At 40.4% G+C, this 18744-nt stretch overlaps 2 protein-coding genes across 2 annotated transcripts; one reads left to right on the top strand and one right to left on the bottom strand.

Annotated features, from left to right (window-relative positions):
• Positions 1 to 3121: 3121 nt before the first annotated feature.
• Positions 3122 to 5728, top strand: LOC137279002 (ras-related protein Rap-1b-like). The gene is made up of 4 exons (XM_067811489.1): positions 3122 to 3132; positions 4060 to 4226; positions 4696 to 4869; positions 5394 to 5728. Exons 1-4 carry the CDS (start codon positions 3122 to 3124, stop codon positions 5726 to 5728), a joined length of 687 nt encoding a protein of 228 aa, XP_067667590.1.
• Positions 5729 to 8436: 2708 nt separating this feature from the next.
• Positions 8437 to 18165, bottom strand: LOC137277050 (uncharacterized). Its single transcript, XM_067808710.1, has 12 exons — positions 17825 to 18165; positions 16428 to 16577; positions 15671 to 15773; positions 15346 to 15392; positions 14514 to 14606; positions 13752 to 13952; positions 13066 to 13230; positions 11965 to 12091; positions 11205 to 11350; positions 10190 to 10286; positions 9785 to 9835; positions 8437 to 9414 (listed from the first exon to the last, which is right to left on the bottom strand). The coding sequence occupies exons 1-12, from the start codon at positions 18050 to 18052 to the stop codon at positions 9353 to 9355; spliced, it is 1470 nt and encodes a 489-aa protein (XP_067664811.1). The 5' UTR covers positions 18053 to 18165; the 3' UTR covers positions 8437 to 9352.
• Between the last annotated feature and the right edge of the window lie 579 nt (positions 18166 to 18744).

Below are 18744 nucleotides of genomic sequence, written 5' to 3'. Positions count from 1 at the left end.
ATCACAAATGAAGCCTGATGTATCAAGAACATGGTTTAGGAATGACAAGACCCTACCTTCGTACTGGACCCACTGATCATTGTCTGCTAGGTAGGAGTACTCTGGTGGTTGGCTGTCGAGGGCTACATCCCACCAGGCAGCAGCGACGTACCTCTGGAATGTCAGTAGTGAGAGGAGTATATGTTCTAAGCCTCTTTAAACGGTATGAACACAAAGTGCATATGCTTACAAGAGTATTGTAGATACTGGTCGTGACGTTGTTACATAGAAAAGCATCCCTGAAATGTCTGGACATTACACATGTCTCTATTGACTTCTCGTGACATTATGTCGTCATTACTTTTCACAAACACCAGCATAAGTAATCATTCAAATAACATCAAACCAAAATAATGAATTTGTTGCAGTTTTCGTATGTTCTAGGGGTGCATTTCTACCGTACAACAAATTGGTTTACATTTAGAACTGATTCCTGAAGACTATGGTACATGATATGCATGCATGAAGTTAGTGGAATACATCAGTCCCTGAATAATATTTCATTCTCGTGACCCATTAAACTTTGTGTTCAGCATGCTATGTCGGTCATACTTAATGTAGTACAGACAATGATGTGCGATTTGCATGTGTCTGTATCCCTCCCACTGATTCCACACCTAATCAACTAAATATGTCCTCTCTATGTGCTATTTGCGTATGCCTAAATACATCTTTTTGGCTCCAAGTGTTTCACACCTAACCAACTAAATATGGCTTGTCCATGATACGAGGCTGATGTCTTGATATTTTACAAGGATATAGTGTATTTCTTCATTGATGGTGCATGTTATGAGTGCATAAATTAGTGGTATACTTTAGTCGTCGAATAATATTTCATTTTCCTGATCTACTAAAATCCAGCATATTATTTTGTTCATTGAGTACGAATCTGCTATTATTAGCTTCCTCAACACAACTCCTTGCAAGTAAATTCATTAGTCGATTTATACATATCTGTATCATGTACTTTGAAATATACTAACATCAGTTTAAACCAACGTGAATTAGAAACTCTAAATATCCCCAATACTCATTCAATCTCACATCTTTTGTTTCAGCTTTTGCCTCGGGCGACGATTTTTCCTCCAGTTGTTTGAACATTTCTTTCTTATCCTCAGTCATTTCCCCTTTCTCTTCAATCTCTCGCTCAAAGGCGTCCAGCTGCTCGTCATTGGATTCCCGGTAACTAAATAGATAATGTTCACTTCATAAAACGTAATGACCCGTAAAGGTCCGGGCTAGAATAGACCTTCAGCAACCAATGGTTGCCATAAAAGACGATTTTGCTTGTCATAAGAGGCCACCTACGGGATGGGGTGGTTAGCCTAGCTGACTTGGTTGGCACATGTCATCGGTTCCCAACTGCGCAGATCGATGCTCATGTTGTTGGTCACTATATTATATGGTCCAGACACGATTATTTACAAACCGCCGCCATATAGCTGGAATATTGCTGAGTATGGTGTAAAACTCAACTCACTCACTTATGAAATGTAATCAATGTCTCTTCAGTGCTGATCAACTAATAAGTGTTGGCTTCCATTCAGCACTTACTATCTATTGTCAATTCTTGGCGTCTTCAGCTCTAGTTAACTGGTGGGTACATCTATATGTGACTAAGGTAAATGATGCTCACTCGCCCTAGGTGGTAGGCAGAATTGCCTCCCTTAGAATCGCCAGACATCTGTGATTGTGATTACAGTCCGGTTCTGCTCAGATACGCCAAGCAATGCACTTTAGGAATACAACAACAAAAAGACTATGTCCAAGTCGATGCTAAGATATATAACACTAGTTTACAATGATGTTGATATTTCCTCGTACCTGCTAGAAACATATCTGTGATGACGTCCAAGTGACGAAGCTCCAGAAAGCAGCCTCCGGACCTCTCGGCAAGCTCTTTATAAAAATGTACGGCATTTCCTGAACGGCCTGCGTTCATCCCATACACCTGGAAGTATACACACCCACTTTTACACTAAAACTCGAGGAACGTGGCATGCGTTTGAGAAAGTGTTTTGTCCTTGTCAGATCCTTCTGCTCATCTTTCCCAATGGCATCACGCCGATGTGTGTCCGAGATGAGGCGACTTAACACTATTTCGAACAGTGTTGTAATTCTATCGCGCTGGCCGATTCAAGTGACCTAGATGCTTACCCCTTTGTGAATGGCATGTACATATGAACATACGAAGAACGTATCCTGGTCCAACTCAAACGATCACTTACCGACCCGCTGCTAATAATGTCTACATACTACAACAGATAACGTTCATAAAATGTAATAAATGTCTCTTTGGGTCTGATCGACTAATATGTGTTGGCTTCCATTCAGGACTAATAATCTATTGTTAATTATTGGCGTCTTCAGCGCTAGTTAACTGGTGGATACATCTGTCTGTGACTAAGGTAGTTGATGCTCACTCGCCCTAGGTGGTAGGCAGAATTTCCTCTCTTAGAATCGACAGACATCTGTGATTGTGATCTTCTGCTTTTAGTAGAAAGAAGGCGCATCCAGAAATTGACTCTTTTCCATAAAATGATACGTAACATAACCCCAGGCTACGTAAATAATGTGGTGCCACAATCTGTCTCTGCTGCAAGACCCGTGAAGGTCCAGGGGTAGAATAGGCCTTCAGCAATCCATGCTTGCCATAAAAGGCGACTGTGCTTGTCGTAAGAGGCAACTAACGGGATCGGGTGGTCAGATGGTCGATGCTCATGTTGTTGATCACTGGGTTGTCTGGTTCAGATTCGATTATTTACAGACCGCCGCCATATAGCTGGAATATTGCTGAGTGCGGCGTAAAACTAAACTCACTCACTCACTAACTCACTCACTCTGCTGCAAATCCATATAACTTAAGAAATTTGCAGAGAATCCCAGAACGACTGCATATGCTAAATCATTTTTACCTAGTACCATTGAGCTTTGGAATTCCTTACCCGAAGAACACAGACTTATACAGTCACCAAGCGAATTACGCCATATTGTAGTGCTTCATTCGGTTTTGATATCAATACCGGAAACAGGTTCTGTCAAATAATTCACTGTAGACTCCCACTGGAATGCAGCGATTTAAATGCCCACAAGGTAAGTAGATGTATATCTGATGACCCAACATGTACATGTGGTGCTGCCTCCGAGGACACCTTTCATTATCTTTATCTGTGTCCAAATTATGATACCATAAAAAAGAATTTATTCTATTTCAAACATGGTTATAACATAAATGACGCCCTATATTGTAATTTACAGCTATCTGGTGCTATAAATCATGACATTATTAAATCTGTCCCTGCCTTTATTACCAGTGCAAAACGCTTTAACTAAGTATAAGTCTTTATCTAGCCCTTTGAAGAACTGTAAGTATTTGAAGAACTACAAGTAACGTTTAAACCAACGTCGAGTATACATCTGAGCACAACATCAATTTAAGCTTTCTCCCTACCTAAATCTATTCAAAACAATGTAATGCGACTACACTACCGTTAAATCAAAATACCCAGTGCAACCAGCTGACCAAACCGTAGTGTAAACTCACAAACCCTCGCGCATTGACACGCTATCACGATCACACTGAGCTCATATGAACAACAATGCATTAAAAATCACTTGCAAAGAGGACTGAATATATCGGTTTTGGGTGACTTTTGTGAGAAGGCAAGTTAAAGGGCTTCACTGGCTTCATAGGGTTGTAAGGAACCGGCCCTTTGGCCCCAGCACCTCTCTTTTTTCTGTCTTGTTTTTTTTAAGGTTTACCACAGTGCACTGCAGTAATGAATTCGTCCTACGCACACAATCACTTTCACTAAGACATAACTCCCAAATTCACTCAGAGGACCACTGTACGCCTTTGACAAAAGGTATCAGAGGAAGCAATTCTCACTATGTTTTTGTATACTGAGAAAATAAAAGGTCACATGTGACGTCAAAATTTCTTTAGCCAATCACAGGACTTTAGGGCATTAAATGAGAGTGTATAACTGTGAGACAGTGATATCTGAAATGAACTTTCAGCATGGAATTTAGACGGCAATCACTACCAGCCTGCATCACTATCGCCGTGCTTGGGGCGCCCAATGTAGGAAAGACGTCCTTTGTCACTCGCTTTCTGCATGGCACATTCCCAGAAGAGCGATCTCCCACGAGCCAAGAGACTTTCATCCGTTTCGTGCAGATTTCAGGTAATACTTTGTTATATACTCAAGTGTGATAGAGTCATAAAAAGTGGTACTTTCACTGCAGTGACAGAAAATCTATCTGTCGGTCTGTCTCTCTCTGTGTATATATATATAATATACATATATATATATATATATATATATATATATATATATATATATATATATATATATATATAGACACACACACACACACATATTGTCACATAAGGAAATGAATGGCATTGTAAACATTTGTGTATCAGCAAGTGTATTAGATCCAGAAGTCAGGGCACCGGGTGACCAACCTCTAAACACTTGAAATATTCTCTTGCTTAAATGTCAGTACACTTGTCAAATATTTGTAAACGTGATATGTTAGACATAGATATGTTTTGTAGATAAACTGTACTGGAAAAATAATTTTTTCGAACTAAATGCCAGTGCACTTTGATATATGTCGGTCATCCATGTTTTATCACATGACTTTCAGGCGGCAGTCACCAGCAGATACAGGTGGTGGACACAAGTGGGGCGAAAAAGGCCAAACCAGCGACAGACACATATATAAAGGAGAGTGACGCCTTTGTGGTTATCTACTCTGTTGATAAACGGAAGTCTTTGAGGAAGGCTATCAAGATATGTCGTCGTGTTTTAGACATTAAAGGTAAATCGGTTGGCGATATAAGCATATGTGTTAAAAGATTGATATTTGATGGTAGAGTCATCTTTAAGTTCGGCCTCTTAGACCATCCCTAGTTCAGAAAGTGTTTGAGGGTAATACAAGAAAAATGCCTGTTGCATGAGCTGCTGAACAGATCAGGTAGTCAGACTTGGAGACTTGATAGAAAGTGTGCTGGGTGTCATGAAGGGCGTTCACAAAGCAGCTAGAGTTTGTCATTCTAGGTGCAGTAATAAGCGACAAAGAGTGTTAGCCTTACGATTATCAATGAATAAAAACGATGCATGCATCTTTATGGATAACAACTTCATGTTTATTGCACAGAATGACGTTTTGAAGTAGAATCTTACAAGCTGAAAGGGACTACAACCATGTGATAAGAAGTATATGTACATAGCATGTTATGACAAACAGTAGATTCCAAACTTCGGGAATGACGATCAAAGAATTAACCATGAATATTAGAAACATTGTAACATGGTTCACATCAGTGTTCGCTTCGTTTGCAGATTCCCCAGACACTCCTATACTTCTAGTTGGCAACAAATGCGACCTTAAATGCGGAAAAGGGATGAAGACAGAAGAGAGAAAGAAGTATATGCGAGATCGCATCAGTTGCTTTCACATGGAAAGTAGTGCTAAGACAAATCAGAACGTCAGGCTGATATTTGACATAGTCGTAGAACATGTGCTGGACAAAGCATTGAAAGATGCCATCGCTTTCTTGCTGAGAAATACTCGTGTATCACGGTGTGCTGCCAATGGAGATCATCGCCCTCCAGCAAGAATTTCGAGGGTTTCAATTGAAGATATCTTGGGTTTTGACAAGCCTTGTGAAGACTGACTTTGTTTTGTTCAACCAAAGCTCTCTTGAACATCAGCACATTGTCCAATTCTATGATGTTGTAAAAAAAAAATAGCTGTCTTTGGCGCTACGAGGAGTCAATCGGTACCTCTCAGGAACTCATTGTTAAGAATTGTAAAGTTTGTTTCTTGTTTATATCCGTGAAGATCTGAAGTCGACAAGGTCTTCGGCAACCCGTTCTTGACCCAAAAGGCTACTACGCTTGTCGTGAACGGTGACTAACGGGATCGGGAGGAACGGGACTCGCTGACTCGGTTGACACATGTTATCGTATCCTGTGTGCCTAGATGACGAGAGGTATTTGTTTTCACTAAAATCATATATTTCGGGAGGATACAAAAGAAACAAAAGAGCCAGTGTTAACTATTGTACGAAAATGGACTGCAAAATTGTCTTTGTAGATGAAACCCATGCGAAAGGAACAGTGCACCTCAGCGGTGTCCTGACTAGATAAAAGGAGGAAAGCCAAACGTTAGTCGAATATTCTGTGTTGTATAAATTCAATCAGGAGTTTCAATTATATGCAGAAGAGATTGGTCTGAAGACTGATGTTTCATGCTTTATTTCTGAAACATAAATGCTCAACCATGTGTTCTTCCTTGTATGCATTCTACATTTAAACTGATTTCATAAGACATTGTCATAGCTTTAAGCAACATCACGACCAGGAACAAAGGAAAGGGGCTTCACACACAGTACCTATGTATGGAATCCGACCCAGGCCCTCGGTATCATGAGCGAAAGCTTTAACCACAAGTCATTTAGCCAAATGAAGTCAAATCCGCGTTGATTCACACGATACCGTTGCCTGTACAATTGTCTGCATTAGCATAAAAGGTTATACATATTTTATTTTCGCAAAACGTATATCAGCAACTCAGCTTTTCTCTTGTCCACCATGGCAGTTGATGAAATGAAACGTCAAATTAATATAAACTAAACTGAAAAAAAGCTCCACACAGTTGAAATAACCAATTTATGTAAACTGACGGGAAACCGTAATTGTGCATAACATAAAACTGATGCACTAGAAGGTATATAAAAACAACCCTTAATAAACATGTTGTAATGCACTGTGGGGGAAATATGATGTCACGTATTGCACGTACATTCTGTACACAATGAACTTACAGTTTGCATGCCTTTTGACACCTGAAGTTCACAAATCTGAACACTAATACACATGTATAGTGTCAGGTACATTTTCTTATTGTCCTTTCATCGCTGCACTCTTTATCAAGCTCTAGAATCAGCTGCTACCAGGTGATGGACAACGTTTTCACTTTTGTGACGTACAGTGCTTGTTCTTCGTGCATGTAAACATTCTGGCCTGTCACGCAGACGTCTGCATTCTCATGTCGAACGTCAAGTCTAGTCAGGTATCAAATACAAACCGGTTTGGTAAATAAGGTCAAGCAGAACTAGCAGTATTGACGCCAATGGGTGAGAGTGAGAATTCAGCTTCGTAAGTCAGCGTTACTCCCCAAATTCAGACGCTAACTTTGAAGCAGGTTCTATAGCTTTGTGTTTATTGGAGTGGGAGAAGTTGATCCACGATAGGTATATATTTCAGGACTGAAAATAGATATGATAAGAATTCCAAAGCAGTTTAAAGAACCCAAACAAATTGATTTCAATAATCAAGAAAGGGAAATTGTTCACACAGAGATTGAAGTTTTGAAAACACTGGGTGTCACTGAGCTGGCCGAAGAAACTGACGACCAATTCATTTTAAATATGTTTACTAGAAAGAAGAAAAATAACAAATATAGATTGATTCTGAAGTAAATTGAACCAGTTTAAAGGGTACCACCACTTCAAAATGGAAAACTGTTGAAAAAGAATATGTACATGATATCAGCTGATCTGAATGAAAATAGAGTTACCGGAGGATAAGGCAATACACATGGCTGACATGCGCATTGATTCTGAAGAATACTCGTCAGTTCGCCATCTTTAGCAGATGTGTTAGATTTCCTACTTTCGCTAGTCCAGTTTGCAAAGTGTGTTTATTTCTTTGAAAGAGATAACTATCAAATTAGTATTGTTGATTTCACTGACAACTACCCAGAGAGGTCAAATGTTAAATTTATATAAGCTTAAACAGCATGACAGACAAGGAATCAGACATTACTTTTCACTTTCCTGATTTAGTTAAGTAATCTAAGACTGACTGACCTGTGGTTTTGAGAGAATGCATAAGAAGAACAGCAAATTTAAAAGGTTCTGAGAAAAATAATGCTAACTACCTATATCAAACCCTATAAGGCAGCAACACACGTGACAAAGTATCACGGTGGATTAGGATGACCTGACTCGATCAGGTGTTGACACTAACGTGTTCTGCTGCACACAATACTAGGGCTGGAGCTACACCAGCAGCACCACGGGTGTCAGTGCCGATCAGAAAAATACTTGCGCAGTTGTTATCTCATGTAACTTCCTTCCTTCGCGTAGATTAGCTGGCAGAACCACAGTCAAACTTAAACTTACAGGTCAGTCTCGTATAACTTTGAGATTTTAGTGAAAAATCTCCTAATGTACGCACTGAGGATACGATGACATGTGTCAACCAAGTGAGAAGACTTTCCACCTGATTCACCGCCTTTTACATGCTTTGGCTGCTGCAGAGCTAACCCGGATCTTCGCTGGTCTTGGGGCATGCAGAGTTAAAAAAAAACATCACATAGATTGATCGTATATTTAGGTTCATATTTACATTGCAATAGTTTAAAACATGACTACCATGGTCATGGTTGCGGTGCTCTCACACTCAAGAGCAAATCACAGGTTTAAACACGACATATCAAAGCAAAAGCAACACAATAGTGTACATAGTCTTGCTGGTCACTGATAACTCGTCAGGATCCCCTGAAGTACATGCACAAAGTCCCGTTGCTCAGGATCTGGAAACGCCACTAGAGACAAGAACTGCAGTTGGTTGCTTGTCACAAAGTGTTAACAGGACCATACAGGTTCTACCCTGCTTTGTTCTGCCCTGTTTTTTGACATGTCCATGCACGGTGACAACGTACAACGCTTCACCTTACAAAGACTGGAATAGTCTTCGAGGATTTTGAGTTGAGGGTGAGGTTGGTCGACGGCTGATTTCTAAAGTTTTCTGAATTCCTGATATATGACAGTGTGTCATCCTAATTGGGAAGGCAGGCAACAGATGAATATTCTGGTAAGATGCAAATATAGTTTTACTGTTGATACCTCCCTACAGTAAACATAAACATCAAGCATCTGTACACTTCTATCGATATCAACAAAGCTTTGAGCATTTTCAGCTGTATTTACAGGATCTGTGTACACTTTATCCAGACTCACAATTGTCTGTAATTAGATGAAGGTGGCTGTACAAGGTACTTTTCCACCTTTGTGATATTAAGTGCTTGCTTTTCTTGTTTGCAAGTACTCGTTTGGGAGTGTCAGGCGGATGTCAGCACTATCACGTCGAACGTCAGGTGTCAATTATAAGCCGATTTTGTCGCACCAGAAACAACGTCTAGAATCACGTGCACGTTAGTGTGACGATATAATTTGTTGCGAAACTGTGGTGGCAACACAAATGACGGGTGAAGACTGGTGGAAGCTCGTTCACATGACAACGCAAGTCCGCTTTCGTTTGTACTTCCTCTTTGATCCAGTCGATGAGGTGGCTGGAAGTAAATAAAAAGCGTATAAGTAATGTCAGTGAGTGGGCAGATGAGTGTGTGGGCTGGTGAATATGTGAGTGATAGACTGGATCGGTCGGAGTATGTGTGTGGGCGTGTGAGTGAGTGAGTGGGTAGACTGGGTAAGCATGAATACCCCACTCAGACACATTATTCAGACTCCTATCTGAACAGCCCTGGTTGTACCCAGTAATGGCGAGCGCCAGGCAGGGATCAGCAAGTACCATATTTCAACGTCTTTCAGTATGACGCGGCCGGGGGCCGAACCCCGCGACCTTCAACTCTCTGGCCAGACGCTCTAACCACTACAGCACTGAGGTGGTCAGTTAGATATTGACCAAACATTGACACTCACCCGTTGCTGCTGGTGCTAAGGCAAAACTGGGCATACAGCTAGGCGGAGGAGCTGGAATAAGAAAAAAAATGTCCTGACCACATGTTTGTTGTGGATCGGGGAGATCTCAACAGAAAGTATATATGTTCAAGCCAGATGATGTAGAGGACATTATGACACTTAAAACTTTAGAGGTTTACATATCTTTGCCAGTATTGGGGAATTGGAATGAGTGATTGAATTGGGTTTAACGCCGCCTTTGGCAGTATTCCAGTAATATCAAAGAGGGAGACAAATGATATGGCTTCATATATTGAACCCAGGTAGGGATTGAAACCAGGTCTTCGGAGTGCGAACGTGCGAACGCTTCATCGCCAGTGAAGCATGATGTACCAAGAACATGGTTTAGGAAGGACAAGACCCTACCTTCGTACAGGACCCACTGGTCATTGTCTGATAGGTAAGAGTACTCTGGTGGTTGGCTGTCGAGGGCTACATCCCACCAGGCAGCAGCGACGTACCTCTGGAATGGCAGTAGTGAGTAGGGTATATGTTTTAAGCCTCTTTAAACTGTATGAACACAAAGTGCATATGCTTACCAGAGTATTGTAGATACTGGTTGTGATGTTGTTATATAGAAAAGCATCCCTGAAATGTTAGGACATTGCATATGTCTCTATAGACTTCTCGTGACATCATGACATCGTTACTTTCCACAAACACCAGCATAAGTAATCATTCAAATAACATCAAATCAAAATAATAAATTTGATGCAGTATTTGTATGTTCTAGGGGTGCATTTCTACCATACAACAAATTGGTTTACATTTAGAACTGATTCCTGAGGACTATGGTACATGATATGCATGCATGAAGTTAGTGGTATACATCAGTCCCTGAATAATATTTCATTTTCGTGACCCACTAAACTTTGTGTTCAGCATGCTATGTCGGTCATTGTGTATTAGGCCTTATTTAGTACAGACAATGATGTGCTATTTGCATGTGTCTATATCCATCCCTCTGATTCCTCACCTAATCAACTAAATATGGCCTCTCGATGTGCTATTTGCGTATGCCTAAATACATCTTTTTGGCTCCAAGTGTTTCACACCTCTCCATATTACAAGGCTGATTTCTTGATATTTTACAAGGATGTGTATTTCTTCATTGACGGTGCATGTTATGTGTGCATAAATTAGTGGTATACTTTAGTCGTTGAATAATATTTCATTTTCCTGATCTACTAAAATCCAGCACATTATTTTGTTCATTCTCTACGAATCTGTTATTATTAGCTTTCTCAAAACAACTCCTTGAAAGTAAATTCATTAGCCGATTTATGCATATCTGTATCATGTACTTCAAAACATACTAACATCAGTTTAAACCAGTTTAAAACAAAAACTTTAAATATCCCCAGTACTCATTTAATCTCACATCTTTTGTTTCAGCTTTTGCCTCGGGTGACGATTTTTCCTCCAGTTGTTTGAACATTTCTTTCTTATCCTCAGTCATTTCCCCTTTCTCTTCAATCTCTCGCTCAAAGGCGTCCAGCTGCTCGTCATTGGATTCCCGGTAACATACTATAATAGATAATGTTCACTTCATAAAACGTAATGACCCGTGAAGGTCCGGGCTAGAATAGACCTTCAGCAACCAATGGTTGCCATAAAAGACGACTTTGCTTGTCATAAGAGGCCACCAACGCTGACTTGGTTGGCACATGTCATCGGTTCCCAATTGTGCAGATCGATGCTCATGTTGTTGGTCACTATATTATCTGGTCCAGACTCGATTATTTACAAACCGCCGCCATATAGCTGGAATATTGCTGAGTGCGGTGTAAAACTCAACTCAGTCACTTATAAAATCTAATCAATGTCTCTTCAGTGCTGATCAACTAATAAGTGCTGGCTTCCATTCAGCACTAATTATCTATTGTCAATTCTTGGCGTCTTCAGCTTTAGTTAACTGGTGGGTACATCTATATGTGACTAAGGTAAATGATGCTCACTCGCCCTAGGTGGTAGGCAGAATTGCCTCCCTTAGAATCGCCAGACATCTGTGATTGTGATTACAGTCCGGTTCTGCTCAGATACGCCAAGCAATGCACTTTAGGAATACAAGACTAAACGACTCCAAGTCAATGCTAAGATATAACGCACTAGTTTACAATGATGTTGGTATTCCCTCCTACCTGCTAGAAACATATCTGTGATGACGTCCAAGTGACGAAGCTCCAGAAAGCAGCCTCCGGACCTCTCGGCAAGCTCTTTATAGAAATGTACGGCATTTCCTGAACGGCCTGCGTTCACCCCATACACCTGGAAGTATACATCTCCACTTTTACACTAAAACTCGAGGAACGTGGCATGCGTTTGAGAAAGTGTTTTGTCCCTGTCAGATCTTTCTGCTTATCTTTCCCAATGGCATCACGAAGATGTGTGTCCGAGATGAGGCGACTTAACGCTATTTTGAACAGTGTTGTAATTCTATCGCGCTGGCCGATTCAAGTGACCTAGATGCTTACCCCTTTGTGAATGGCATGTACATATGAAAATAAGAAGAACATATCCTGGTTCAACTCAAATGGTCACTTATGCTGCTAATAATTTTTTCATTGTCTCCGGGCAATAGTCTGAATATAAGCGTGAAACTTAGTTTAAAGATATTTTCTTGGAAGAAGGGGGATCAAGCAAGGGTTGTTTAGCTCACATGACCTTCTCCTTGAAACAAAAGTTTCATTGTATGCTCTCAACATGGTAGAATGAACAACAGTTAGAATATAACAGTGCGCCCAAAGGGATATGGAGCCTCGTTTGGTGTTTAACTCTCCACTTTGCGATATTTCCGCAATCCAGACCAGGGATACCAATGATTTGTCACAATGATGGATCTACGTTTTTGGCATAGGGTGGCACTCACAAGCCATGCGGCCACTGTAAAAAGTGCTAGCACTAAGGCGAGTGAGTGAGAGCGGAGGACGCCAGAAATGGGCTTGACTCATTGTACCTATGTGGGGAGTCTCATTCAGGTCTTTGGTGTGACAAGCAAGCGTATTAACCACTAGGCTACCTCCCCTTCCCAAAGCGCCACACCTTAACACAAACTTCAGACAATCTGAGTGCTGATCGCTAATCACTAAATGTGGATGAAGATAAAAGGAGCTTCATTCACTTGATGGAGGAGAAGGGATTAGCTCTTAAACGTCACGTCAAGAAGTTGTTATCTGTGTGATATAAGTCATGTTAGTCTAAGTTGTAAATGATTTTCAAGAACCTCATGACGGAACACACACCTTCACACCCATGCCGGTCAGCAGGTCCAGTTCGTCCCTCCAGTTGATGTTCTGGTCAGTGTAGGATGGGGGGTGGGGCTCAGCGTCTCCGATGACCACCAGTGCCTTGGCCGAGTCCTCAGACCAGTCCAGTTGCTGGGCCTTCCGGAGCACCCACTCATAGCACTGCAACACGCCTTGTAAATTATGAAACTGATTCTAACAAAGAGTACGGTTGGATTGTAATCACAAACTAATTGCTGCTTTTACATTTTCGTTGATAAATTCAAAGCTAGGCAAACAGGGGCAGCCCGGTTGTTCAAGCTTTCACTCGTCATGAGTTGGGTTCGATTCCAGACGTGGGTGTGAGGTCCATTTCTGGTGTGCGACCTCACCCACTCGCTCACTCACTCATCCATTGGTCGTAGAATCGGTTCAGTAACCCTAGATACCCTGACAGAAAGATGATGAGGAAGAATTGGGAAGACAATGTGACTCATCTTTCTCAAAATACACACTTTCCTCATATGTCCGACACAGGTGCCCTCCTCTGGGAGAACACATGCTGTCCACATGACGCACGGAACATCGTCAGTTGTAATTAAAGGTGACACAAACATGAAGGTGTGACTGTGTGCATATATGTATTCAAACTGTAAGCAGCCCAGGTGCTGGGAGAGGTGTAAATTAAATGACGCAGTTCCTACCTCGGGAGCGTCCCCACCGCCTGTTTGTGGTACATTCTTGGCGAAAGTGACCAGTCTCTGGACATCGGCCGTCAAATCAACTGAACGCAGAACGTATTGGTATTCTTGGTCACAGTAGTCTCCGTGAGCCATGAGACCGATCCTAATAGACGGTATGTCGGTGATGAGGCGCGAACACGTCTCTCGCAGCTTCCGTCGTACCTACCAAAATTTAACCGACTTAAATTCTGGTGGATTTGTGATTGTTTTACATACAAACAAGCACTGAACATTGAGCAGGTTTCATAGTGTCGGGTGTGATTAAGGATATTTGTCATTATACACTCTTAAAATGCTGCTTTGGAGTTTATTTACTAAGTGCATATAACTGATTTAAACATTTCATAATTGTTCAGTTATAGCAAAATCATCACTTTACAAGTTTATAAAAAGAGTTTGGTAAAGACCACAGAGGGCTGTCAAAACCACTTGATCAGAGTGAAACGCCAGTGTGATCACCATAAGCTATAAATAAATAAATAGATAAATAAATAAATAAATAAATAAATAAATAAATAAATAAGGAGTAAAGCATGTTCGGATGAAGAGACGCCACCATTCTCATTTAGTCAATGTTCGCAATATCAATCACTGTTTTATCTCATCCAGCTTCGTTCATATAAAATGCTTTGTTAGTTAAGGAGTTGTATTGAGCAAAGCTTTAGATATAAGCACCAATATCATCAATATAACGCGTATGAAGAAATACAGTTGGAAACCTACCTCGTTTAAACAGCCGTACATGCTTCCTGTCGTGTCGAAGGAAAATACCACCTCAACCCGGCGGCCTCCATTGTCGAAACTACTCATGATCTCCTGCAGAGATAAAGGGAGGGGATGTCATAATCACTTCGATTTATAACCAGTGAAAATACGGGATAGACCTCGCCTTCACCACCCCCTGCTCAATGTACCCATGTACCCTTGGAGATTTGGCCTACAATTGCTAGTCGTGAGAGGCCACTATCGGGATCGGGTGCTCATGCTCACTGACTTGGTTGGAACATGTCATCGGTTCCTAATTGTGTAATCGATGCTCATGCTGTTGATCATTGGACTGTCTGGTCCAGACTCAATTATTTCCAGACCGCGCAAAGGGAAATATATAGCTAAGCTGATCATGCTTGTTCTCACAGGACGTTACCTATATAACATTTAAACTGTCTCTCAGCACTTCAGTACCATTTCTACAGAGTAATACTTTAGAAATATCACAATAAGGCCAGACCAATTTTATTTCTTGTTCTACGGATCCGCCTGCCCTATTTTTTCGAGAATAAGAAAAAAATAATAAAACCTAATTTTCCCCGCTCAAAAAATAAAATCCTAATGTTTTTATTGGCTAAAAATGTAAACTCACAAGAAAACACTTTTCTTCACCCATATTCACTTCATAAATTGGCAAAAGTAAAATACTTTGAGTATTTAGGAGGAATATTACTTTGATTGGAAAATTGTTTTCCCGTCTACCTTTAGGTTTTTAGAGGACAAAAATCCGTAAAAGAAGAAATAGAATTGGTCTGGCCTAATTATAAAATACCCAACCACTACTTACACACAGTTGTTTCGGGTCAAGTGCTTCTGACAATGGTGTCGCTCCCTCTGAAACAAAAAGGATGGCATATAGTGTTATCAGAGTGAGTGAGTGAGTGAGTGACACACATTTCAGCCGTTAATCTACCCTATCGTCCACATCATGTTGCAAATTAATCAACCATGATTGTAAAGTTGCTAACTTCTTTGAGAGGAATTTAGAAGTAAGCAGTAAGGAAGGATAACAATATATGTAATAAAAAACCTGTCTATATATTGTTATCCCTCCTTGTTAATGTTGCTGTTAACATAAATATGATGATTATTATGTCGATCATTTCACTAACCTGTTATTTGTGAGCTGGCTTCTCTTATTTCCACGTAGATAACGGAGCCGTCCTTGACACCCACATCCATTAAACTGTCGCCAGCGAGTTGTCTCCCTTCACTCTGCAACAATGAACACTTTGAAAATGGCGATGTCGCACATATGTCTTGACAGAACACGACCATAGAGAAGTTGCTTTGCGTATTACAATATTCCCGTTAAAATCTGTCTATAAATTCGTTCATAAACGAATGACATAAACGCTAAAAGTCTTTATTTCAAGGAAGCATGGATAAGTTTATTACTGAACGAGCCGGCTCCTAAATGTCATCTAAATGCATGCGTTTATTCAAAGCTAGGCCATGTAAAACGATATACTCATTTACTTATTATATTATTAGGCTTTCATTAAGCGATTCATGTTCCCCCACATTCAGGAAATGTAGCGTACACAATGAGAAGTAATTTAAGTGGAGGGTCGTATGAGAAGTGACGATTAACCTCATTATTCCACATGTATGCATAATCTCGTTATGGTTTGGAGGGTAGTTGTTTGACGCCTCACCCAGCAATATTCCAGCTATATTTAGGCGGTCTGTAAATAACTGAGTGTGGACCAGACAATCCAGTGGTCAACATGAGCCTCGATCTATATTGACACAATGACATGTGTCAACCAAGTCAGAGAGTCGCCCACCCAATCCGTCTGTTACGACAAGCCTGGGTTACTGAAAATCAATTCTAACCCGGATCTTCGCGGGTAACTGGTTACGTACCTTGAGCACGACATTGGCAAGTGACGCACATTCCGTGTCTGCTATTTTCTCTTGTAGATGACGTAAACTCTTTGTATTCTGCAATGCAAACTCCTCCGTGCGACCATCCGGGAACATTACCACCAGGTTCAATAGTTGTGGAGTGACGATCTGTATACACCAAATGTATTTGTTTTCAGTAAGGTTAAAAAAGTGTGAAATGTTTCTTGTGCATCGGCGTGTCATGTTTATTTGTGCGCGTAACATTTTTTATTGCCATTTGAAGAAAAGACCATTCAAAGATCATCCATTTGTCCACTATAAGAATGAGTGTCTGTAAGAACGAAAGTAACTGAATCTACAACTCATTAACACTTGCTTCTTAACTTTCCAAGCTGTATTTCTGAGAGAAAAAAATGTGTTAATGCATTCCTCCCTCGTCACTTTTCTAAATCAAAAACTAAAAAAGTCCTATCGCCCTCGTCACTTTTGAAAAAAAATGTGCATGAGAAACATTTTTGACGCAGCCTAAGCGATCTTGATTTCCTCACAACAAACATATCCTGAACTTTCTGCATAAAATCAAAAAGTAAGGAATAAAATGTATGAAGCTGTGTGCCAGTATATACATAAGAAAAAGGAGAGACAAGAGAAATGGTAGAATAACGCTCATTTTCTGAATATATATATTTTGATAGTAAACATTCACTTCCTTTTCAGAAAGTCCCCGTGAGATAGGATTTAAGTTTGACAAAATGCAAAATTCATAGCTTTAGCATTGGGAAAAGGCTAGGAGGAAGGGCAAATAATGAATTTCATGGACTGTGTAAGCCTCTAAGAGTCTGAAAGCCTCTCGTCTGCACAATACCAATTCTCATCCCAGACAGGTTACTTGTCATTTCTTCCTACGAACCTCTGTTCTAATACGGCTATATTTTGCGGTTCTCATAAAATCCCCTAGCAGATTTATCTCCCTTTTTCTGTCCAATCAGAACACGTGTTACATCGACTTAGATTCACTTGACTAATGCAAGCAATGTGGAGAAACAAATATGACATGACTGAGTTCTGTCTAGAAGAAACATTTGAGTATCACGCTCCGGAAGAGGTGCTAGTTTTCACAATGCATCCTGAAATTACCGTGATCTTGCAAACGATCACTTTTGAAACAAGGTCACTGATTGCACTACTAAATCTGATTGCCTCCAATCATGAGTCTTGAATATTCGCACCACGAAAGGGTCGTATTAGAACAGAGGTTACGTAGGAAGATGTGACAAGTAACCACTGTGGGAAGAGAATGCACAATACCGTGAATTCATACAGTTGAACAACACGTGCTTGTATTTAAACATCATCTTTGAAATAAACACTTAGACAAGCCGTTCATTGACCTGATATATGTAAATAAAACATACCTCTGCCTTTAGGATAGTCTCTGCCCGAACTCCAAGATACGCCAGAGAAAGAGATTTATTGAGGATTTTTCCTTGGTATTTTATCCTGACCAGCTCTTCGCTCACTTTCTCCTCTCGTGCGACGCGTTCACAGACAGTGCGAATGGTGGCCGTCGGCTCCAAATAATACTGACTGTTTCTGCCTGTGGGCAATTTCACATACACGTCCAAATCGCCCTTGCCTGCCATTGTCAATGTAACGTTCCTGCTGCTTCGATCAGTTGCGATTATAAATTTGGTTTGTAGGTACAACGAATCTTGTGATTTTAATAACACGACGTTCCGTGTACTAAAGATAGCAGCCAATCAAATTTGAGTCTGTTTTTAGAGGGCGAATGGGATTGTGTAATTTTTGCATTAGTAAAGCTCGCGAATTATGCTTATTAGTACATTTTCAAGTATATAGCTTATTATTCATATAAACATGCAATATTGCCATTAAACTCTGTAGTTAGAAGCACCCATACGTAGACAATGACAAACAACAGATTCCCATTTACACTGCACTGACTGCAGGAAGGGAGGCAACTCTAATTAAGAAACACTTTCAACAAATGTTAGTCGGTAGACCTCCCGTCTCACAGACGCGTATTCTCTCATTTTCTGAATATGATAAAATAAGAAGTGAGAAAACACAATCATCAGAAATTTGTTTTAATTGGCATAAAGCATGTAAGCATAAAAACAGGCATACTAAGACCGAAATAACATACTTTGTAACGTTTAGGTTGACCGGACCAGTATTTTGATAAAAATACATCATATTCCGATAACAAATATACCATCCAAATAAGTACGTCTCCAATGAATACTATTGTTCAGTCTCTATTTATACGAAGTCTCTGCACGTCGTTTCTAGTAAGTGGTTATTTTTGTGTGGT

Source organism: Haliotis asinina, chromosome 3 (assembly GCF_037392515.1).
Source record: "Haliotis asinina isolate JCU_RB_2024 chromosome 3, JCU_Hal_asi_v2, whole genome shotgun sequence".
Lineage (NCBI taxonomy): Eukaryota > Metazoa > Mollusca > Gastropoda > Lepetellida > Haliotidae > Haliotis > Haliotis asinina.
The sequence above is the reverse complement of the archived record's forward strand: the minus strand, read 5'-3'. Positions and strand labels throughout refer to the sequence as shown.